General features: G+C 57.4%; 1 protein-coding gene across 5 annotated transcripts in view; it reads left to right on the top strand.

Annotated features, from left to right (window-relative positions):
* Nucleotides 1-22,663, top strand: part of Zmiz1 (zinc finger MIZ-type containing 1) — a 149,542-nt gene that overhangs the window by 51,356 nt on the left and 75,523 nt on the right. For all 5 annotated transcript variants that reach the window (XM_010617796.1, XM_010617797.1, XM_033766478.1 and 2 more), the window contains 3 exons: nt 10,114-10,222; nt 14,191-14,304; nt 18,879-18,984. In XM_010617796.1, the coding sequence (XP_010616098.1) occupies nt 10,163-10,222; nt 14,191-14,304; nt 18,879-18,984 (280 nt within the window). In that variant the 5' untranslated portion in view covers nt 10,114-10,162. The remainder of the gene's footprint in view (nt 1-10,113; nt 10,223-14,190; nt 14,305-18,878; nt 18,985-22,663) is intronic.

Here is a 22,663-nt window from a genome sequence, read left to right as displayed (position 1 = left end):
CGACAAGAGGTGGTGGGGAGGGAAGGAGAAAGGGAGAGAGAGGATGAATATGAGCTGTGTTTCCTTGGGGGCCCTGTGTTTTTGAGGCTCCAGTAGAGGAACGGAAAGGAGGTGAACAAGAGGTCTCAATCCAAGCTCCGCCAAGCCCCTCACCCTTTGGGGCTGGATCCCTCATCACTGCCTCCCCCACCCTACTCCTCCTACCCTCCCCAGGTCTGCACCTCCTCCTGCTGGCCACTTTGTTTTGGTAATCTAAGCAGTTAATTTTTCACCTAAAAGAGACTCCCTGTTCCGTAAGTAATTTTAAACAAATTCTGTTCCCATCCCTGCACTTCCAGGAGTGAAAAACAAGAGCCAGCTGGGTTTTCTGCTGTCCTCGGCAAACAAACCAGTGTGTGCTCCGGGAGGCGAGGCTGTCTGCACCCCAGGCAGCCGCAGGTGTAGGGCTCTGTCCAAGTGAACAAGATCGGGCCCAAAACACCACCAATGGTCCCAAGGAACCATTTCTGAGGGGTCCCAAGTCTTTTCCGGCCCCGATCTGCCTTTCCAGTGGATCTTTCCTGTTGATTCCTGAAACCCTGTCAGATCTTGCTATTAGCATGAGGCTCTCAGAGTATAGAGTAAACTAATGAATTACAGCATGATTACACAGCACATAATTAACTTTGTAATTAATATGCAACTGCCACTTAAGCTAAAACACTGCTTATAGAGACATACGGCAATGGTAAATCACAGGTCAGAAATAGCACTTTGGAATTTTCAAAAGAATGAGCATAAGCACGGAATCACTTAAAGGCAGCAGGGCAAGTTAATTAAAAAGCAGATGAGTTGTAAGGTCCTACTCTCTTTCAGTACCTTCTCTCTTAAAAAGACCCCCGTGGCTGCATGTGGTGGTTTCCCCTCTGTAATCCCAGCACTGTGGGAGGCTGAGGCAGGAAGAACCCAAGTTCAAGCCCAGCCCTGGCCAGCTTTGTGACTTACTTAGCAAAGCCCTATCTCAAAATAAAAAAAGGGTTGGGGATGTAGCTCAGGGAGAAGTTCCTTGGATCCATCCCCAGGAAAGAAGGAAGGCCCCTAGCCAGGTCTGACCAAAAGGGCATGTGGGGGTTTTATTTCCAAAATATGACAGGCCTTCCCTGCCCTCCCCACTGCCAGCAGCAGGGAGGGACAGCTTGTCTGCCGGTTCCTGGATCATAGGCTTCAGGCGTTAGAGATGCCACCTTCCTTTCTGTCCCGTCATCTCCCCACTGCCTCTTGCTGTAGCATTCAGCCTAGAAGATTCCTTAGAAGTCATCTCACCCAGCTCCCACTTCCCTAAGGCCAGAGTGGAGGAGCTGAGTGTCCAGCCGTGGGAGCCCCTCCACAACCCCTGCTCTGGGCCTGCAGCCCGTGGAGCTGTGGGTTAGACCAGGACCTTCAAAGTGCATTCAATCCAGGGTCCCTTCCAGCAGCTCACTGCCCAGCTGTGTGGCCTTGGGTAAGTTACAAACCCACTCTGAGCCTCTGTTGCCACAAAGTCTGGGAACTGAGGCCCACGTCCGTGACTCAGAGTGAGAAGGAGCTGAAGAGGTGCTTGCAGCACTATGGACACACAGCTGACCTCTCTGGCCATCTCTAGATCCCCAATGGAAGGGATAATGGGCTCTGAAGTCCCACTGACCAATCTCACTATGTAGTTGAGGCTAGCCTTGAACTCAGTATGTAGCTTAGACTGGCCTCCAATTTGCAATAATCCTCCTGCCTCAGCCTCCTGAATATTGGGATTGTGGGTTTATTTTGCCACTGTGGTGGGCAAGTCTTGCCTTTCTCTGATCACCACAAATTTTAAATTCGTTAGTTACTTTCAGCCTTACTTTTCTTATCTATAAATGGTGCTAATCATTCCACCTTCGGCTGTATTGTAAGTCACAGAAAAGGCCCAGCGTCACCTGGCGGACAGTAGATAAGGAAGGCTACACCTGTGCTCATTACTATTCATAATGACCAGGGCAGGTTTCTGGTGGCTGTGGAAGACTGCCCAGCTCTGCAGTTTGGGAAGACGACTCTGGCTTTCCTGTCCACCCTGGGTCCCTGGGACTACACCCCTAGCCCCGCGTCCTAGCCACAGAGTGCTTTGCTTGGGTAGGGATGCAAGGGGTCAGGGCCCCCAGCCTGTACCAGCACCACCTGTGACTCCGTTCTTTCACCTTTGCCTTCCAGAAGGTGGCCTGCACCCCTTCCAACCTCACCGGGCTGGTGGGGCTGCAGGGACCCCTGAGAGGCAGTGGCTCTTGTGAAGAGGGATGTGGCCCTGGGTTCTGGATCCAGGATTCCCTTCTTCCCAGAGACTCTTAGGGTTGTGCGGTCAGAGCCTTGCTGGGAGCTGGAGTTTCCCCGAGCCAGCCCTGTGTTCCCCACCCTGAAGCCCTCTCTGTGCTTCTAGCCTCTGCACCCCGTGGACTCTCTCTCCGCTCAAGTTGGCATTTCCCAAAGTGACCGTGTTCAGTGAAAGTCAGTTCATGCCCCTTTCACATTAGGAAAAGGCAGCAGTTTCCAGGCGCATCCTGATTTCCATACCTGCCCAGCAGGACAGAACAGGTGACACTGGTCTCCCTACCCAGGGGCCTTTCTTTAGGGAGGGGTCCCTGACACTGTAGGGTGCAGTGGCTTCTCTCTGGCCTGCAGAACACAGCTCACCTGGGCATCTGGACCCCCGCCCCAAAGAGGCTCCTATCCTGGCCCTCTTCCCTCCTGACTGGCCTTCTCCATGCCTCAGCCACCCTGCCTGGCTGCTAGGCCCACACAGGTCCCCGCCTTGCTGTCAGCCCCTGCCACTCATGTCGTGTGAGGCCTTGTGGGGGGACAGCAAGAGCTGGCACCTGTCCCCACCCCCTCTACAGTGGGGCTTCTCTCATTTTTCTAGCAACTACAAGGTTAAAAAACAGAAAGGTTTAAAAACTAGGTTTTTTTGAAAGCTTGAAAATCCCCTGGTTGGGAGGTCAACTCCCCCAGGAGCACCGGGCCTCTCTGCCTCTTTCCCTTCAGACTCTGAGGCCAAGGACTGGGAACAACCCCACGTGTGGTCTATCCATGGGGCTCTCTGCTTCAAAGGAGCCTGGCCTGACTCTCCATGCAGGGAAAGAGCTCAGTCGAGAATCAGAAGTCTTCGTATGGGTCTGCCTGCTGCTCAGGCTGAGCGGTCCCTCTCTTTTCAAAGATGAACCACTTGCAAATCTTCATTGGGACTGGTACCACGTGGTTAAGAGTGGCTGGGCAGAGGGCATGTAGAGGATTGGCTGGGCATGTCTAGACTCAGTGGGGAGAGTGCGGTGAGCGATTAGCCATGCCTGCCCTGGGTGCAGGAGGTGATGATAGCTGCCCTTGCTGTGCCCAGTGGTCCTTCTGGGTTTGCCCAGCTCCATCATTCCCTGGGGAATGCTATTGGCCCTGTCCACCCTGGAGCTCCATGAATGCCAAGTGGGTGGAAGTAAACTGGAATAGGGAAGAGACAGTCAAAAACACCTTGCTGGGGATGGTAGGCCACACCTGTAATCCCAGCTGCTTGAGAGGCTGAGGCAGGAGGATCTCAAGTTAGACACTAGCCTGAGCAACTTACTGAAACCCTGGCTCAAAAAATAATATAAAATAGAAAGGATTGGGGAGGCAGTTTTACACTCCCTATGTTCAATCCTCAGTCCTTGGAGGAAGATAGACTCACTTCTGGTCCCTTGAGCAAGGGCTAGAACAACATCCACGGTCCATAGTTGCCAACAGCCTCCCAGCAGGGTGGAGAGGTCTTGCCTCACCTCTAGCCTCACCCCCAGCCTGGGTCCTTTGTATCTGAGCCTCTGGAATAGGCAAGAGCCTGAGGCAGAGCCAGTGGGCCGTTGTGTGTGTGAGCACAGCTGTCCCGGGACAGGCTGGTAGTCCGGGCCTGAACTGGACCTGTGCCCCGTCTGTCTTCCACCTTCCCCATGTTGAGGGTGGCTGGGGCCGTGCCAGGGCCTGCTTTGCCCCTGTGGAGAACATGATGCACAAAGACAGGCTCTGTAATCAGGCCGGGTCCCAGGCTTGGCATTGCCACTCCTCGGCGGTGTGATCCCGAGCAGGCCTCAGATCCCCCTGAGCCTGACTCTCTCATTGGTAGCAGCGAACTAGTGATGGCCACATCACCGTGGAGTTTTGCATCTCAAATGAGGTGACACGGAGAGTCTCTCATCCGGCTTATTTCAGTTCTGTAGTTTCTCCGTTTCTCTTTCTACTTTGAGAAGATAAAGACATGCAGTGGGACAGGGGGATACCCAGGGGGCCTGTCCAAGGCTGACACTGGCCCTCTGGGAGACAAGGCTAACAGGGAAGCTGAGGTCAGGGCCAGGGTGTGCCCAGGATGTGGTGGGAGGGTTTGGTTTCAGGGTGGTGGCCTGGGCCTGCTGGGTATCCTGTGCTTGGAGGGACCAGCTATACCCAGTGCAGCTGGATGCCCATCCTGGCGTAGCCAGGATGGTGGCTGGCACCTCTGTTGGGCCAATTCCCCAGAAGTCACCACTCCCTCTCGATTGGGCTGTGAGACACAGTTGTGTGGGCTAGCTTCTCTGTGTTGTTGGGGAAGCCCAAAGCGATACTCTCGCCTTTCGGGGGACGTCCCCCAAGTGACTTCACTTAGCCCCATGGGCTGGTGAAGGAAGGATAGTGCTTCCTGTCTGGCCGCTGAGGACACTGGCTCAAGGGGGTAAAAGGCCTCGCACAGACCCCCAGCCAGAAGGTCTGGCTCCCAGCCCCTGCCTACTGGGCCACCCTGTGCACACCCGAGACCCTTTCTTACTGCCTGGCCCCAGTGGGAAACAACTGGTCCTGGCAGCTGCTCTCCCTCTTCTCGCCCCTCTGTCCTTCTCAGCTCCTGCTCTTCTGCCTGGGTAGAGCCCCAAAGTCAAAGTCATTCCCTCCTGCTGTCTGCTTAGGCATCACCCCTCCCTCTGCTTCCAGGCTGCCTGCTGGGCAGGCTCCTGAGGGTGGGGAAGGGACGATCTGCCTGCTAGGGGCCCAGGGCAGATCCTGCACCTCTCTCTGAGTGTCTGCTTCTTCCCTTTTAAGATGACAAGAGTGCCAGTCCACATCTGAGCTTTCCCAGCCTTGGTCACCTTCCCCTGATTCCAACTGTGTCCAAACCGTTTCTAGAGCCCATCGTAGTCAGCCCTTGCCTCCAAATTTAGTTTCATTGTAAATACCACTGGTGAATTCGCCTGTGATCATTGGCCTGGTCCAGAAACCTCACTTGGGAAATCTAAAAGGTTTGCCTGAGGACTGCCCAACATCCTTGTCCCACCGATGGCACGTATATTGCTTCTTGGGAGCCCTTGGGTGGCTGGCATCTCCCCAATCCCAGGATCCTTTGTTGATGGCTGGGTCTGTGGGCTTTCAGCTTTGGCTCGCCTGCCCCACGCGCACACAGCGATGGCCAAGCATCCACCCAGTTCTTTATGTGCGGCATCAGCACCTGCTGGATGCTGGGCTGCAGGCTGGGCCTGGAGAGGCTCAACTGGGAGGCATTGCAGCTGCTGGGGCGATAGGGGCAAAGACACCTCAAATTTGGCACCGCCAGGATGGAGTGGGGGGACAGACACCCAGGGGACAAGGATAGAAGCGAATGGCTCTGCTGAGGTTGGCAGCTGAGCCAGGCCTTGGTGAATGGGCAGGGTCACATTCTTTAAGTTGGCACAGAAGCATGGCCATGGCCTTCAAAGCTCAGCCTGTGCAGCAGTGAGCAGCCCAAGTGGGCAACACCAGATGAAGCCAGGATGTGTGTCCCTCTGCACGTCTGAAGCTGATGGAGGACTGGCCAGGATGGGTCCCCTGGACCTCAGACCCCAGGCTCTTGTGCCGCCGAGCAGCAGGCAGTGCCCAGATCAGCAGCTTTGGCCACGTCTGGGAGCGTAGCCTCTGCTTGCCGTTGTAGGTAGAGCCCTGCCACTGCTGGCACCAGTCACCCCAGGGGACCCGAGCTCCAGATGTGCGTGGTGATTGAATCATTTCTGCACACCGTTGCTCACACGGCTCCCTGGGGACCCACCACTTGTCTGTGCAAGCTGTCTTGAAATGTGTGTGCTTGAGTGCATCCAGGCCAGCAGCCTGCATGTGCACGTCCCTGCGTGGCAGTGTGCAGAGGGGCACGTAGGCAAGTGCTGCACACATACGCACAGCGTGCAAATGCCTCTCCGGGATGCACAGTGTCCAACGTGCCGATGCACATGTTGGGCCTGAAATGTGGGAAAGAAAACATTTGCACTCACACGGCAGCCTGTCTGGCTGGCCTGCCACCCGCAGGGGCTCCTTGCAGGGCTCTTCATGCCTTGGGGCAGTGAGAGCACCCTACCCCTTGTCCGGGGAGGAGCCACGCCAGGCCCTTTGCCTCCCTCAATCTTGGTAGCCAAGAGCCCTACTTAGAACAGCCAGGGCCCCTCAGCATCCTCTGTTCCCCCTCTTCCGGGGAGGATGCAGGACAGCGTGGTCCCTCCCTCCCTGCACTTTGCTCGGTGGTGAGAAGTGCAAACTCTCACCCCCTGGGAGTCAAAGAGACTCAGCCAAAACCCCCATCACCATCCGAAAGCTTCTGTACGTACATCAAGCCCGGCCAGGTGTAAGGCACACAGCAAAGCGCTGTACGTCAAAGCAGGGATCTGTGGGGTCCCTGGGACATGCACGGATGGGACAGTGTGGAAGCCAAATATCTTCTGTCAAAGAAGAGTTTTCCAAAGAGCCCACGTTCTTGACACAGGAAACCTCAGATGTTGCGTCTCATAAGTGGCCAAAGAAGACTAGCCTAACCCTGTACAGATGGGGGAATTGAGGCCCGGTGTCTCGCCCTGTCCGCGCAGCAGGAGGGTACAGCAGACACCCCACCCCAGGGCTCTGCTCAGACAGAAGAGGCAGCAGGGCCCGAGCAGGCCGGATCCCCAGATGGCACCCACCTAGGAGCAGCTCCGCAGCACCCAGGGCTGAGGCCATGGTTACAGGATGGTGAGCTGCTAGGAGGGAGCCCAGGCCGCTGGTTGCTGGAGCTGCAGCCACTGAGGATCTGTGGGAGGATCTGAGAAGCTTAAAGGCCAGGCTTCTGCCAGACAGCGCTCCCGCAGCTGAGGGCGACCTCTGCTGGCCGCCAGGCGCTGCCACCTCTAAGCCCCAGCCAGCCCACAGGGAGGGAGCTCAGGCAGAGAAGGCCTTGGAAATGTAACTGGCTTTGGACGGGATGGGTGGAACGGAGATGACATCTTTTGGGTCCAGTCGCAGCTTGACTGATGATGAGGTGGATCCGGCCACCAGTTGGAGTAGAAAGAACAACTCTTTAATGAAGAAAGGCAGAGGGACTTTAAAACTTAACCCAGCAGCTTCTCAAAGGCTGTGTGACCTTGGACCAGTTGCATCACTTCTCCAGACCTGTGTCCAGGGTCTGGCCAGATGCCAGACCCCAGCCGGTGGAAACAAATGTAGGTCTCATTCCACCCCTCCCAAGCGCATCTCACCTATCCTCATGCCTGAGGTCTGGTCCTGTTTACTGTGGGGACCACGCCCCCAGCCCATGTGTCGCTGCTGCTGCTGCTGCTGTTGGCTCCATTTCCGGCCACTCCTCTTGACAGCTCAGCAAAGTAGTCTCACCCGTGTGGCCTTCTTTTTCCGTGACGTGTGTTCTTGTGCACACTAAGATACACCAGGACCTGTGCTGTCTCTCCAGCTGCCACTCCTGTCCCCTGATCTCAGATGCCCCAAGCCTGGCCCTCCTATCATGATTCCTGCAGGATGGAGCCTGGCCTGGGAGGAGAGCCTGGGGCCCAGAGCCTGCCCAGACGTGCCGTGTGACCTCACCTGGGTCACCTTTGGCCATTGGCATCCTGGAAATCCTTGAACCGAGAAGCCAGTTAAGTTCAGCCCTGGCCTGAGACAGGATGGCCCAGGAGCAGACATGGGCAGGACCTGGGCAGTTCTGTCCCCACTTTGCCCTTTCCTCTCCCCTCTGCCCCTCATCCCCCCACCTCTATGCATTCCAGGCTGGCCTCGAACTCACTGTGTAGCCCATGCTGGCTTTGAACTTGGAATTCTCCTGCCTCAGCCTCCCCAGTGCTGGGATTATAGGCATGTGCCACCACACCCGGCTCTGCTGTTTGTCTCCTAAAGTGAGGCTCGGTCATCTAACTAGGCAGAAACAATAGCCCTGAGACTTCACTGGCCAGAAAGATCTGGATATCTGGGGCCTGCTTGGGTCCCCTCTGGTGGGTGAGCACCCGCAGACTCCAGGAAATGCCTGGACTGCACACCATGTCCATCCTGGGAACTGTTCCTGCGTAGGTAGAGCTTTGGGGGACACCCCCGCATCCTCCCCTCAGGCCATCCTGTCCTACAAAGGGAAACCTGGGAAAAACTCTCCTGGATTAGGATACCCTGGTGCTCCTGCGATTAAGGCACAGTGCAGGTGTCTGGCCCTCTGGGCTCTTAGGTTTGTCTGCAGTGCCCCCTGCTGGCTGCCTGGGCCCACAAACCCTTTGTCCTCTGCCTGTGGCCTGGGGACTGGGCTGAGGCCTACCCACCACCACCCTGCCCAGGGTTCCCATTCAGACTCTGAGGCCAGTACCTGAGCCAAACTAGCCTCAGGGTCTTTGTTTGGTTTGCTTTATTCTTAGCGGTCCTGGAGATTGAACCTAGGCCCTTTGTAGGTGACTTAACACTCCAGCCCCTGTTTAAAAAATTTTTGAGACAGGATCTCACCAAATTATTACATTACCCAGGCTTGGAAATCTTCCTTAGCCTCCCAAAGTGCCGGGATTTCAAGATTACAGGCCGCACCACATCTGGCCTGGCCTGCTTTAAGGGTGCCTTCAGCCCACTGGGCCCCTGGCTGCAAAGTGACCTTGAGACGTGGGGATAGGTGTGCAGGTGTGGATGAATGGACAGACTGGTGCTGGGACAGGTAAATGGCACCTCAGGGAGGTAAATGTGTGATATGCATGGTGACTGTGGGCAGGATCGGCGGAGGGAGGGAGGGAGAGAGAGGTAAATAATGTGGCACAACCTCTCCTTTTCCCCTCTTGCCAGAAAGCGTTCTCAGGACAAGCGTGCAGATGACAGGCCCTTCCACTTCCGGTGTGTTTTCCGGTTAGGGTACACGTGGATGGTGGGCGAGTATCAAAGTCCCTCCGGTGACCTGGGAATGGCCTTCGGTCCTGTCAGAGCAGGCTGCGGGAGCCTGTGTCCCCAGAGCAGGCCTCAGGCTATGGGACAGCTCTTGGCAAGGAGCTGGCATTGGGTATTAGTTGATTTCTCGTACCCGGGAATACTGTGCAGCTGTTAGAAATTGAGACGGTCCAGCCGGCCTGCGCTCCTCCCAGACGCGGGGCCAGGCAGCCCTCAGGCCTCAGTGTCCTCTGATGTGGGGATAGTGCCAGACGCAGAATGAAGAGTGGGAGAAGAGCGAAGGAGAGGATGTGTTGCACCATACCCAGAAAGAGTCCCATACAGGGGACATCCGGTGACACGCCGGAGATGAGGGTGGGGGAGAGAGGCTGCTGTCTTGCTCCCCAACAGACTCTCCAGTCTGCAGCGGGAATGCAGGCCCTGAAGAGTGGTGGGTGTTGGTGTCCACCTGTCACTGCTGTCAGGGCCTCCTCAAGTGGCCTGGGGATGAGTGCGTGGGGCTTGCTGGAACTGGGGAGCCTCTTATCTGCTTTCCTTTTTGGCCAGAAGGCAGAGGGGAAAAATTGGGACCACTCACTGTGAGTGGCTCTCAATCCAGAGGACCTTGAGGAAGGCACGTGGCATCTGCCGGGATGCACAGCGGCCCTTGTACAGTGACAGCTGTCACACAGGCCAGTCCCCGAGCCGTGTGTGTACGCACTCAGCTGTATCCAGTGGGCTGAGCCTTGAACCAGGAATCTGGGGTGAGGGTGGCCCCACCGAGTCACACACCATGTGCACCTGCCCTGCGGTCCCTTCTGCCCTCAGCCGAGTGGGGCACCCCAGCTGTGCCCCCCCATGGGAGGGTGTGGGGGGCAGGAGATCTTGGGGTACAGAGAGCCCTGGCCCTTGCAGTGTGGGGCTGGGGCAGGTCCACGGGCCAGCTAGTGATGCGCCCCTCTCTCCATGCAGGCTGGACAACGTTCATGGCTCTCGGGTAGAGCCCAGCGACACGGCCAGGATGAATTCTATGGACAGGCACATCCAGCAGACCAACGACCGACTGCAGTGTATCAAGCAGGTGGGCGTGCATGGGCAGGAGGGGCTGGGCAGGCCGTGGCGGGATGGTGGGCTGGTGTGCCGGCCTTAGAGGGTTTCGGGCTCCCTGACAGGGACCGGCGAGATGCTGGAATTACACACGCCTGGCTTTGGAATCCAGCGCTGCCTTGTCCCTTCCCTGCTGTGTGACTGTGAGTCAGTATGACACCCTCCTGATCTCTGTTCATGTACTCTCTGCTGGGATAAAGACGCAGCCAAGTCCTAACACTGCCTCCTCGCTGCCCAGACCTCAGCACCCTGCCTCTGCCCCAGCTGTTGGCTAATAAACGTTACAAAAGAAGAAAAAGTCCTGGGGAGTTAAAGCTCTTTTAAAATGTTGGCATCATTATTACTGTTATTACTGGGTTTTAGGGACAAGGTATGGCTGCATTGTTTAGGCTGGCCTGGAACTCATGAAGTTGCCCACGCTGGTCTTGAATTCAGTGATCCTCTTGCCTTGGCCTCCCGAGTGCGGGGATTATAGCTGTGTGTCACCACGCCGGGCAAATAGATCCTCTTACAGGAAAGTAAAATGACACAGCCAGGGAAGAAAGTAGCCTGAGGTCACACCAGCCCGCATTAGGCCATTGGTAGTGGGAGGACCTCTTCCTGCTTCACAATTGGTCCACACTGGTTCATGGTTCCCCTCTCTGGATTGGTGGGAGGTGGGCCCTTCCCAGGCTGCCCCCAGTGGTGGCTGTGAGTAGTGCGCGCAGAGCCAGTGCAGAGTCCAGGGCCAGGTGTCCCCGTGGCGAGATCTTAGGCTGGATACTGTTTCTCCAGGCCTCAGCTTCCCTATGCGTTAAATGCCACCCACGGGCCTCCCTGATAGGACACTGGGAGGTACTGTGACACACGCTGTCCAGCCCTGGCCTGTGCCAGGCGATGGCAGTGGTGATTTGTGCTCGGCATCTCGGCTCAGGGTGGCTTTCCCTGCACTTCCTCAGCTCAGGGACCTCACCTTCCCCTGGAAGCTGGGGCAACAGGGCCCCCTGGCATCCCCTGTGGAGCTGAGGTTCCCCCACAGACGGAGGCCCAACTTAGAGACTTTGGGAGACTTTGTCTCAAAATAACACATAAAAAGGGCTGGAGAATGTAGCTCCGTGCAAAGGCCCAGGACCAAAAAACAAAAACAGCAGTTGTGACACCCGCTTCTCTTGAGCTGTAAAATGGGCGTCGGAATGGCTGGATGCTGGCAGGAATGCTGGAGCCCCAGCTGCCCGCCTTGCATGCACACGGAGCCCTGGGTTCACGTGTGAGCACGAGCAGCTTCTCAGATGCCCGCCAAGCCCTCCGAGCTCCCCGCACCCTCCACCTGTCCTCTAGCGCCTCCCCCTGGTCCTACACATACACTCTGAGGCTGCAGAGTCTGGACTGGTGCCCAGTGCAGGGGATCTGGCAGCGTGGCCCCAGAGATGGAGACAAGGAGTGGATAGAAGGGATGGATGGACGGATGGATGCATGGATGGACAGACCATTTGATTCACAGATGGACTTGTGGGCAGCTGTGTGTGATGAATCCATTGCTTCTAGGACAGCCAGTCCTGCCCTGGCAGTGTGTGCCCTGCTTCCTCCCACAGACTCAGCAGCCATGGGAAGTAGCTGCATCCCGAGGACTCAGAGATGGGCAGGCTCTCTGCCAGGGCCTCTGCCTCTGGTCCAGGCTACGCCCCCAGCCCGGCACGGCTGGCCTCCTCCCTGTGTCCCCCGTCCCATTGTGAAGTGGTGAGGCATCTCTAGGACCAGCAGCTGCCGCCCACCATTCCTGCAGGGCCGCCTCGTGCCCGTCTTCCAGGCTCCAGAGGGGAGCAGGGGGCTGTCTCTCCCCTCCAGGCGCTCCCCAGAAGCGAGGACTAGAACTCAGGCTCACACGCAGCAGGAGCAGGCTATCCCTGGGCACCAGTCCCTGACTTCTCACACACATGGACTCTGACCTTGGCCACGGCCCCACGAGCTGTCGCCACCCCAAGTTGCAGACAAGGACTCTGAAGCTCGGTGATGTTCCTGGGGCTGCTCGCCGCACAGGCTGGAGGGTGGGCCCCGGTGTGTCTTGCACTTGGTCTTTCTGGTGAAACAAGAGATGAGGGCACAGAGAGGGGAGGGGCCCATGGCGAGGCCACAGAGCCGCTGCCCGTGGCCTGCTCAGGTGTGCCAGACATTTGCCCTACCTGTGAGACTCCCTGAGCCAAGCCGGCAGGGGAGGGACAGGGATCTCAGGCTGCCAAGAAGACATGGAGGCCAGGCCTGTGGTACACTCCTCTAATCCTAGCACTTGGGAGGCTGAGGCAGGAGGATCGCCATGCGTTCAAGGCCAGCCTGGGCTACACAGCGAGACCCTGTCTCAAAAGAATACCAATCAGCCGATCGGAAGGCTGGGTGCTCCGGCACCAGAACGACCATGGAGCTGAGACTAGCTGCGCAGAGGGAACTGTTGCCGTCACAGAGCAAACGGCTCTGAGAGAGCAGTGGCTGCTGACCCTACTAATTGGCTGTGACATCACATAAATAAATGGAACAACTTGGTTAGCAGGGGACCTAGTGGGCAGCAGCGAGCCAGGTGCCACCCCGGGGGCGCACTCTAGGAGGGCGCACAGGAGGCAGAAGCCGGGAAGTCCTCTCTGTCTTGCTGGAGTTGAGGGCAGGGAGCAAGCACCAGCTCTGCAGACAGCACGGCTACAGGTGGTCAAGCAGCTGTGCTTCAGGGGACCTGGGACGTGGGAGGCGGCCACCCACGTGGGAGCACTCACGCACCCCATCGTGCTTGAGCCACGCCCCACCGGCCTCGTGAGGGGGGCTTGGCTGCTGCTCGCCCACCCTCCTTGCCTTCTTGCTCTCTCTTATTTTTCCACATTGAGGGAGGAGACTCATGCGTGGCACTTTCTTCTCTCTGATTTCAAACCTTGTCTTATACAAGCCACACCATAGTAACAGTCGAGGACCCCAAATGCAGAAAACAAAAGCTCCCTCTGCCACACTTTGGTTGGTTGTCCCATTTTAACAGACGGGGACAGCACTAGATCAGCACTAATAGGAGGGATTGGCAGGCAGGACCCTGGGCCCTGCCCCTCAGGAGCTCCTACAGCACACACCGCCCTCCTCCACCTTAGGAACCTGCCTCGACTCCAGGCTTGTGCTGCTGGTTGGGTCACAAGGACCCCCAATCTACCACCATCCTGCAGCTGGGCCACTGTCTCACATTCTGTCCTTGTGGACATCCTGTAGGACCACCAGGGGACACAGTCAGCCACACGCACTCCTGGGCCCAAGTCCCAGCCAGAATCCCAGGAATAGCAGGTCTTGTACCTGCTGGTCTCACTACCCAACTCAGGGTAGTGGGAAGATATGGCCAAGCATCACCCAAGGAAAGGGCATGCGGAGCCACCTCCCCTCCATGGGCCTGAAATAAACTGGAAGGCCCATGCATTAAAATTCAGACTCCTCAGCTGGGAAGGGAGCCCACACTGCAATGCCAGTGGCCCTCCATCTGAGGCAGACAGGACCCAGGTACCTGGGGGCACAGAGCCATAGCATAGTGGGAGCCCCAGAGGCCCATATTCCTGGTCCCCTTTCCAGCAGGGCATGGCCTCCCCCATTCTCCACCCTGGTCTTACTCTGAAGCCAGAGCCCTGAGAGGCCAGGCCCAGGCTGGGAGGTGGATGGGACGAGGGGTGGGTGTTCCTCTCCCATGCCGGCCTGTCCTGGCCGGATGCCCCTCCCTGCCAGATCGTGCAGGGCCACTCCTGGCCCTGAGAACAGTGGGAACGGTGGGGCATCTTCTACCACTGGCCTTGGCCACAAGGCTGCTGACCTCCCCTGCTGTGGGGAGGTGGGGAAATTGAGAAGCCACCAGACCCCAGCTGCCCCTCTGTGAGTCTCCCGTCTCGGACCCCTGAGTGCTGCCCCCTGCAGCCTCCACGTGGCACCTTAAACTGCCTCTTCTCCCTCCCACAGCACCTACAGAATCCCGCCAACTTCCACAATGCCGCCACGGAGCTGCTGGACTGGTGTGGGGACCCGCGCGCATTCCAGCGGCCCTTTGAGCAGAGCCTGATGGGCTGCCTCACGGTGAGTGACCACCCCCTGGCCATGGCCCGTGAGTGACGAGGGCCCCCCATGCCGGGTGAGACACAACGCAGCGAGCGCCCACTTTGGGGGCCAGGGTTCCGTCCGGAGCAAAGCAGCAAGAGCCGTGAAGGGTTTCCGGTCATTCTTTATCAAGTCATTGATTCATCCACTTACTAAACATTTATTGAGCTCTCCTTATTGTCATCCATCCACTGTAGAAGCATTTATTGAGCCCCTGTTACATCCACCCGTCTAGCCAAATAAACATTGACCGATCCTCATTTATCACATGGGATCCCCTCTGCCACATGAGTCCCGGGAAGCCAACAATGAGAAAGACCTGCCCAGGCCCGATGGCCTCATGGGCAGAGTGGCTGGTGTGGAAAGAGATGACGGAGAAGGTCACATACAAAATAAAGGGGTGGACAGAGGGGCATCCCTCAGCTGCCCGAGCCCCGTATGTACATGGACGCCGCACCGAGCTGCTTTGGACGGTGTATGCAAAGACCTGACGTCCAGGAGCACAGAGCAGCGGGTGAGGCTCTGAACGGCGCGCTGGGCAGGGGCAGAGCCCACAGATCGATTTGCCAGGCTTCAGAGAACCCCATGGAAGTGCTCATAGCTCGTGCGTGTCCCCCGCTGTGTGGCCTGCATTCCTGAGGCCAGCGAGGGCAGCCTCTCAGGAGCCCCTTGCTGGGAGTCTGCCCATCCCAGGGCTCAGAGAAGAAGGCCCTGGAAGGAGGCCTGGCTGGCAGGAAGTGTCCAAGGGCCCTGTGTTTCCCAAAAAGCTCCCAGCAGGAAGCAGAGGCCCAGCTTGAGGGAAGCGGCGGTAACTGTGTCTCAGGCCATCATGACAAAGCACCCGTCCCAGGCGAGGCTAAGCTGGCGGGGACATGGCGTCTCGCTGAGCCCAGTGTAAGGTGGGCCGGTGCAGCTCTGAGGCTGTACCTGACCCAGGGGTTCCAGCGAAGGCTGTGCCTCTGAAGCGGGTGTTCACGGCCCCTCGGATGCTAGCCAAGGCTGCAGCCCGGACCCCGCCAGGGCGCCCTGTGTACGAAGCCCACACTATCAGGTGGTCGCCAGCACAGCCCAGTCTTCCGTATCCTCCAGCCCTCGGGAGCCCCTCCCCTTCCTTCCCCTCCCCTCCCCTCCCCTCCCCCAACTGCCCTAATCCTCCTTGTGGGGATCTGGGTTCAGCCTAAGCCCCTGGACAGGGCCAGATGTTACCCAAGCTTCCTGCCAGCAGCTGCAGGGGAAGAAGGAGGTGGGACCCTGTGCAACGTGTGGCCGGCCAGTCGGGCCTCTGCCATCCCCTAGCATTGCAGCCCTGAGCTTGGCGCTACTTTCAACACCGGACTCAAGACTGAACAGGACAGGCACCCTGGCCAGCCTGGATGAACAGTAACAGGCTCTGCCCCACCCCATGGCTCACCCATTCACTCAGTAAACATTTCAGCCCTCGGGAGTTTCTCTACCAGTGGGGAGAAGTAAATAGTCCACACCAGGTCAGGAACTTAATCCTGAGCTGACCTCCTCGGGAGGAGCAGAGGAGGGTACTTGAGACAGAAGGAACTGCATGTGCAAAGGCCCTGAGGCCAAAGCTGGTTAAGAAACAGGGGAGGGGCCTTGGGGAAGGGGAAGAAGGAAGCAGAAAAGAGCTCACTCGCCTGTGGGTTCAGCGATGAGAGCCTGGGTGTGAGCCACAGTGCGGTAAGCAGTCGGTGAGGGGACATGGGATCTGTGTGGGGACCAAAGCTGGGGGGTCGGGGAGGTTCGACCTTGAATGGTGGGTGATGGGGGCTCCCTGGAGTCACGGACAGAGATGCAAGGATGCACCATCCCCTGCATCCCCTCACCGACCCACCTGTTGCAGCAGGCAAGGCCTGAGCTCTGGTGGGGGGTGGAGGCGTCCTGGGCACCCAGGGAGGATAGTGGGGCCGGAAATGCGTCCCTTCCCCACCGCCTAGTCGGTTACCCTGCCCCACACAGGCTCCCTCCAATTGCCGAGGTCCCTGGGTGACCTTGGCGTTCACTCCAGGTCACTCCGGGCCTGGCTTTTGCTGAGGATAGAAATTCAGCTGCACTTAGCCGTGGGCGGCAGATGGACACGTTTTGGCTGCAGACCCCTAAGCAGCTCAGGCACATTCAAGTGAGAGGTGCTGTGTCTGGCCAGCCTCCCTCCCTCCTCCAGCGGTGGGGCTGAGCCACCATCCTGGATGTCCTGCCCTCGCCCAGGGAGAGCCCAGCTAGCACACTAGGCCCCGGCCAGTTATCCCGGCTGCTGGGGTGCTGGGGGTGATCTTCATGCGGTGGGGACTCTCTCCTGCCACCGTAGAAGGAGCAGCCTCTCTGACCCCAGCTGCCAGTCACAGCCCAGCTCGCAGGGCTTTCCCGGGGTCCTCGGACTGGAGACAGGAATGAAACACTCCAGGGCAGCGTTCAGCCTCCCTCCCTCCTCCAGCGGTGGGGCTGAGCCACCATTCTGGATGTCCTGCCCTCGCCCAGGGAGAGCCCAGCTAGCACACTAGGCCCCGGCCAGTTATCCCGGCTGCTGGGGTGCTGGGGGTGATCTTCATGCGGTGGGGACTCTCTCCTGCCACCGTAGAAGGAGCAGCCTCTCTGACCCCAGCTGCCAGTCACAGCCCAGCTCGCAGGGCTTTCCCGGGGTCCTCGGACTGGAGACAGGAATGAAACACTCTCAGGGCCACCCCGGTGCTGTGTGACAGAGAGGGCTCCTGCCCTCTCTGAATGCCAGGGTCCAAGGGACTTGGCCATAAGCAGATGTGCTAGTGTCCCGGCCGTCGCCTGCAACCTGCAGCCTACGCAAAAGCAGCACCAGGCCCCTCTTGCTCAACCCAGCCAGGATTATTTGTAAAACCAGAGCAACAGGATGAGCCAGTATTGGCCAAACACAGGACCTCTGCCTTCCTGCCCTGACCCAGGCGCAGGGTCTCCCTGAGGCTAGGCTATAGGCTAGGCGCTGTGGCTTTAACCCTCTGTGAGCCAGTCAGGAGGTCCTGTTCCAGAGAGAGCCGAGACTGCAGCCAGACTCCCTGTAAGTGCCGCACCTGTCCCTGCACTGCTGCGTGGCTGTGTCCCCCTGCGGGCTCCTGAGGCAGTGTCTGAGCGGAACTGGCCCTGGCCCCCGTCCTCCCCAACTGCAGATGGTAGCTGCCAGCAGACTTGAAATACCACGCAGGCCAGCAAGTTAGGAGCCTCGGTCTTTGTTGTGAGGCTGATGGCACAGACACTTCCACTGGGGATCGCCCAGAGACATGAGGTGACACCCAGACGTCTGTGGGAAAAAGACAGGGAAGCATGCTAGGTCTGGGCTTCCAGTTGCAGCAGGGAAGCTGTGCAAACAGCATAATGTGACATGGGTCCTCTCCACCCAGCCAGGCTCAGACATCACCCTGCACAGGGCGTCCCTAGGAGAGGGGCCCAGGGCTCTGCTCCAAGGGTCCCTGCAGGCCAGGTCTTCCCAACGCTGTTCAGCCTTAGCACTCCAAACACAGACCCTGGAAACCGGAAGTGAAGTGGAGAGCCATTCTGAAGGACCCCAGGCCCAGGCCAGAGCTCCCAGCAGCCAGTGCCCCTCGAGGCCCCGCAAGCGCCTCTGGGGCATGTGGCCCTGACCCTGCCAACAGCGCCCTCCACTTCTCAGAAGCTTCAGCCGCCACATGTAGGGGGCTCCTTTCCCCCTCAGCCATGGCCAGCCCAGCTGTTCCGCACAGCGCCTCCATTTTCCAAGGTCCTTTTCTTCTTAATAAGGAAACCTAATTTGGCTTCTGTTAATGAGGAAGGCGGGCAGAGAGGGAGCAGACCTGGCAGTGATGGGACACCTGGGAACGGGCAAAGGCTGGAGTGAAGCCAGACACGCAGGGGCCTCCAGAGCCATGTGGGGCCTGCCAGCCCTCCCTTGAGAGATGGATGGGACCTCTGGGGACACGGACGGGGGTGGGTGGGGTGGAGTGGGGTGTGCCACTCCCAGACTTGGGCTGGGTCAGATGCAGGCAGAGTACCCGAGTCCTGCCTTTCTAAGGCATGGAGCCAAGTCCAGAGCAGAATCAGGAACCTCACCCAGCCAGGGACTCCCTAGCATTCCTTGGGGGGCTCTGTCCCAAAGTTCCTGTGTGACTCATGGGATACAGATGACAGGAAAAGTGGGGAGGGGCCAGAGCCTGCAGTTCATTCTGGCCTTGAATTTACTGTGTAGCCCGGGCTGGGCTTCAATTTGCAGTGATGCCCCTGCCTCAGCCTCCTAAGTCCTGGGAGTATAAGTATGTGCAGCCGCACCTGGCCAGAGTCTACATTTCTAAAAGTTCCCTGCAAGATGCTGAGGAGTTATCAATAGCCAGGGATAGTGAGCACCCCACAATGTTACCTGTAGGAACTCAGGAGCAGGAGGAGGGCAAGAATTCCTGGAGCCCAGGATTGGGAGGTGCCTGACTCCTTGGCTCAGCCTGCCCTAAAGATGACCAGCTCTCACCTGCCCCACTTGCCCGCTTCACCCGGGACCCGGGTGCCAAGGGTCCTTGAACACCACAGCTCACCGTGGCTTCCCCCTATGGCAGGTGGTCAGTCGGGTGGCAGCCCAGCAAGGCTTTGACCTGGACCTCGGCTACAGGCTGCTGGCCGTGTGTGCTGCGAACCGAGACAAGTTCACTCCCAAGTCTGCGGGTAAGTGTCTGCTGGTCCTTCGCGGGCGCCGCTGGGAGGCGGGGAGTGGACTCAACTCTAAACCGGGGCACTGGCCTATGGTCTATGTGTGTGAAAGCCTCTTTGGAGGAGTCACCCAGCTCTCCAGGGGCACTGCAGGGCCAGCAAGGAGTCCTGTGCTAAAGCAGAGAGCATATCCTCTGTTCAGTGACACATTGATCCCTGGGCATCACTCTGGGATTGTCCCCCTCGACCAGATGAGAAAACTGAGGCTCAGAGAAGCAGAAGAGATATCCTAGGGTCACAAGGCTGGAATGTCCCAAAGCTGTATCCCAGGGTCAGCATTCTTGACCCTTATAGCCCATTCCCATTAGTTCATTTATTCGTTCATTTTTAAAATATTTAAAACAAAACACAAGAGCCAGGCATGGTGGCACACGCCTATAATCCCAGCACTTGGAAGGCTGAGGCAGGAGGATCGCTGAGAGTCTGAGACCAGTCTGGGCTACCTAGCCAGACCCTGTCTCCAAACAGCAACAACAAAAACCACATATGTGCACAAAATTAAAACAAAAATGTAGCAGTACATCCAGGGTTCCTGATAATACGGGTTTATTCTGCACTGCGATTCTGTCAACACGTGGGAGGGATGTAGGGGCCACCCACAGAGCCAGGCAGCATTCTGGCAAGCTTTAAAGCACAGTAAAGATACAGTCTGACATTGGCCACCAGCCCCACAAGCTTGAAAGCAGACAGACCTGCGACCGTCTAGCCTGACCTCCGCTCGGTGTGTGGTCTCTGCCTCAGTTTATCTCTTCGAGAAGGCTACAAGGATCACGGGACCCATCTTGCAGGGGTCATTGTAACTTCTAAAAGTACATAAAGTGCTTAGATGGTGTCTGAGTGTTATTAATATGTTTTATTGATTAAAAACAAATAATCAGAAAAGAAAAAAATGCAAAAGCAGTAATCTCCCTTAGATAAAATCGACATTGTCACTGAGTTAGCCAGTTCTCTGGAGTGTGTCTGGGTTGGGCTTCCGGACATCGGGCAACCTTAAATTACTGTGTAGCCCAGGCTGGCCTTCAAATTGCAGTGATGCTCCTGCCTCAGCCTCCTAAGTCCTGGGAGTACACAGCCACACTTGGCCAGAGCCTGAACCCATCCCCACCCCCACCGTGCCGACTTCCAGCCCACGCCCGGCATCGTGCTGTACTTACTGAAAGGTGTGCGAGGGCCGGGCGAGCTTGCAATCTGTCCTATGCCGGGACATCGCTGTTGCATAGAACTGGCTTTGGAATCTCACAGGGGCCATATCTGTCAGGACGGGATCTGCTGTTGTAATACCCCAGGTCCATATGATTGAGACAAGGAAAATCTGTCCTTATCAAAACACACATCTCCTGTGTATGCTCTATATGTGCAGGTACCCGCCAGGGCCACAGTCCAGGGAAACCAAACAGGCAGGGTCCTGGCTGCAGAAACCCAGGACCTGGCGGGAGGGCTCTGCATACTTTTCTCATAAAGGACTGGATGGAATCTATGTTAGGCCTTGTGGGCTCAACCAGAGCAACCGTAGACCATGTGTAAAGGAATGAGCACGGCTAGTCCCAGCTCAGTTTTACTCATGGAATCAAGTGTTAGCATGGTGGCCCCTGGTCTAGAAGAAAAAAAACCATCAAATGATTGCAGGTGTATATATGCGTGGGGCACATATGCAAGCTGAAGCCATGCTTAGCCCATGAGGGGAGAAGTCAGGGAAGCCATAGGTCGTCACAGGGACACCGACCACCCTGTGATGGGTGTCCAAAGGTCGGGAAAGAATTGAATAGGTAAAGAGGAGTATGAGCTTCCTTTGCAAGTAAAGGGAACAGAATGCGCAAAGGTCCTGGAGTGAGGCTTTGTGTCAGAAGTAAGTTTTGGAGCCCAGCGGGGACATGCGGCAAAGGTGAGGCTGGCATGGTCAGCAACAACTGAACGTGCAGGGCCTTCTTGAAGGTCGCCTTGTGGTCTTCGTCGTGAGTGTGATGGAAACATTCCTAGCTTCTCAGTTGGCAGACCTCTCCTGCTACCAAAGTCGGGCCTGTATAGGGGCCTGGGTGGGTTCAGAGGGGCAGCTGGCAGATCCCTGGGACGGTCAGGGTGCGGACACTGGCCCGTGGGGAGGAGAGGGATGTTTGAGAGGCAAAACTGGCCTGGGGGCAGCTCAGTGATAGAGGCCCTGGGGTCCATCCATGCAAAGCGAAGGAAGGCAGTGCACAGGTAGAAGGCAAAGAGGAAGAGCCGTCTGCTCCCCTGTGGAGGAGAGGGGCTCAGGCCCCCCAGCCGCCCCTCCAACGGAGTTCCTTCCCTGCCATTGCATGCCGGATGGTCTTCAGTTTTGGCAATAGTTGAGATATTGAGGCACAGGATATTATTTATATTTATATAGATGAGGGCCTGGAGCTCAGAGAGATCCAGGGACTTGGCTGAGGTCACACAGCTCATGCACGGCATGGCTGGGCTTGAACTCCTGCCTCCTGACCCAGGCAAAAAGAGGGCTGGCTCTGCCTGCTGTGTCACAGTTACTCCAGGGCTGCCTGGGTCCTAGATCTGAGGACTTCTGTCCTGGCCCAGGATCTGGGAGCACCTGGCCCCACAAAGGTCTCTCCAGCAGGGCCTCCACGGCCTTCCCAGTGTCACGGGCACCAAATGGATCCTGGATTGGGTGTGTCCTTCATCTGCACCCCCAGCGGTATACTCCTCTTCCCAGTCTCCACAGCCCCATCCCACGCACAGGCCCTTATATCTGTCACACAACACTCTCCAGGCCACCCCCTTAGAAAGCATGGCTGTCCCTTGCTTGGAAAGCCAGGAGCCATTGTTTCCAGTCCCCTGCCCCAGAAACCCTTGCCTCCTCGAGCTCTCTGTCCTCAGAAAGCCTGTGACCCAAGTTCTCTGTGCTCCCTCCTCCCTGTCTCCTTGTCTATCTGTGTGTCTGTCCGAGTACCTGCTGTGTCAGAGGTACCTGTACCATCTTCCCTGTTCTGCATCCCTGTGGGTCTCTGGCATCTATCTGTCCCTCCCTTGTGGCCCTCGTCCATGTCTGGCTTCCTGCTCCTCTCTGTGTCTTTCTAGGTTTCTCCCTGTGTGAGGTGCATATGGTTGCACACACTTGCCTGGCTGTGTGTGTGTGGAGTGCGTGGCTGTGTGGATGTGGCCATGAAGTGTGAGCACGTGTGTGTGGCCATCTTGTGTGCGTGCCTGGTGTATCTGTCTGTGGTGCATGTACATGACTGTATATGTATATGTATTGTGTATGGAGCTAGTGTGCGTGGCTGTGTGAGAGTCTCAGGTATTTATGTGCCTTTGCGTGCACAACTGTCCAGGGACACCGCTTGGCTTGGGTACGTGTGTCTGGCAGTGTGGCGTGTTGGCTGTGTGTGGTGTAGTAGCTTGTATGTGTGAGTGCCTGTGTGGCTGTGTGGGATGTGGGCTTTGTGGGTATGTGTGTGCCTAGCAGTTGTGTGGGTTGTGGGCTTTGGGATGGATGTAAAGCTGTGGAGTATGGGCTTGGGGGGTGTGTGTGTGTGTGTGTGTGTGTGTGTGTGTGTGTGTGTGTGTGGCTGTCCATGGGCAGTGTGGGCTGTGGTGTATGGCTTTGTGGGTGCATGCATGTGTGGCCAGGCCAGTGTGATCCTGTGTGCCGTGCGCCAGTGTG

This window comes from Fukomys damarensis, unplaced genomic scaffold, assembly GCF_012274545.1.
Source record: "Fukomys damarensis isolate Sample0158 unplaced genomic scaffold, DMR_v1.0_HiC HiC_scaffold_20, whole genome shotgun sequence".
Taxonomy (NCBI): domain Eukaryota; kingdom Metazoa; phylum Chordata; class Mammalia; order Rodentia; family Bathyergidae; genus Fukomys; species Fukomys damarensis.
Note: the sequence above shows the minus strand (reverse complement) of the source record. Positions and strands in the feature narration are given on the sequence as shown.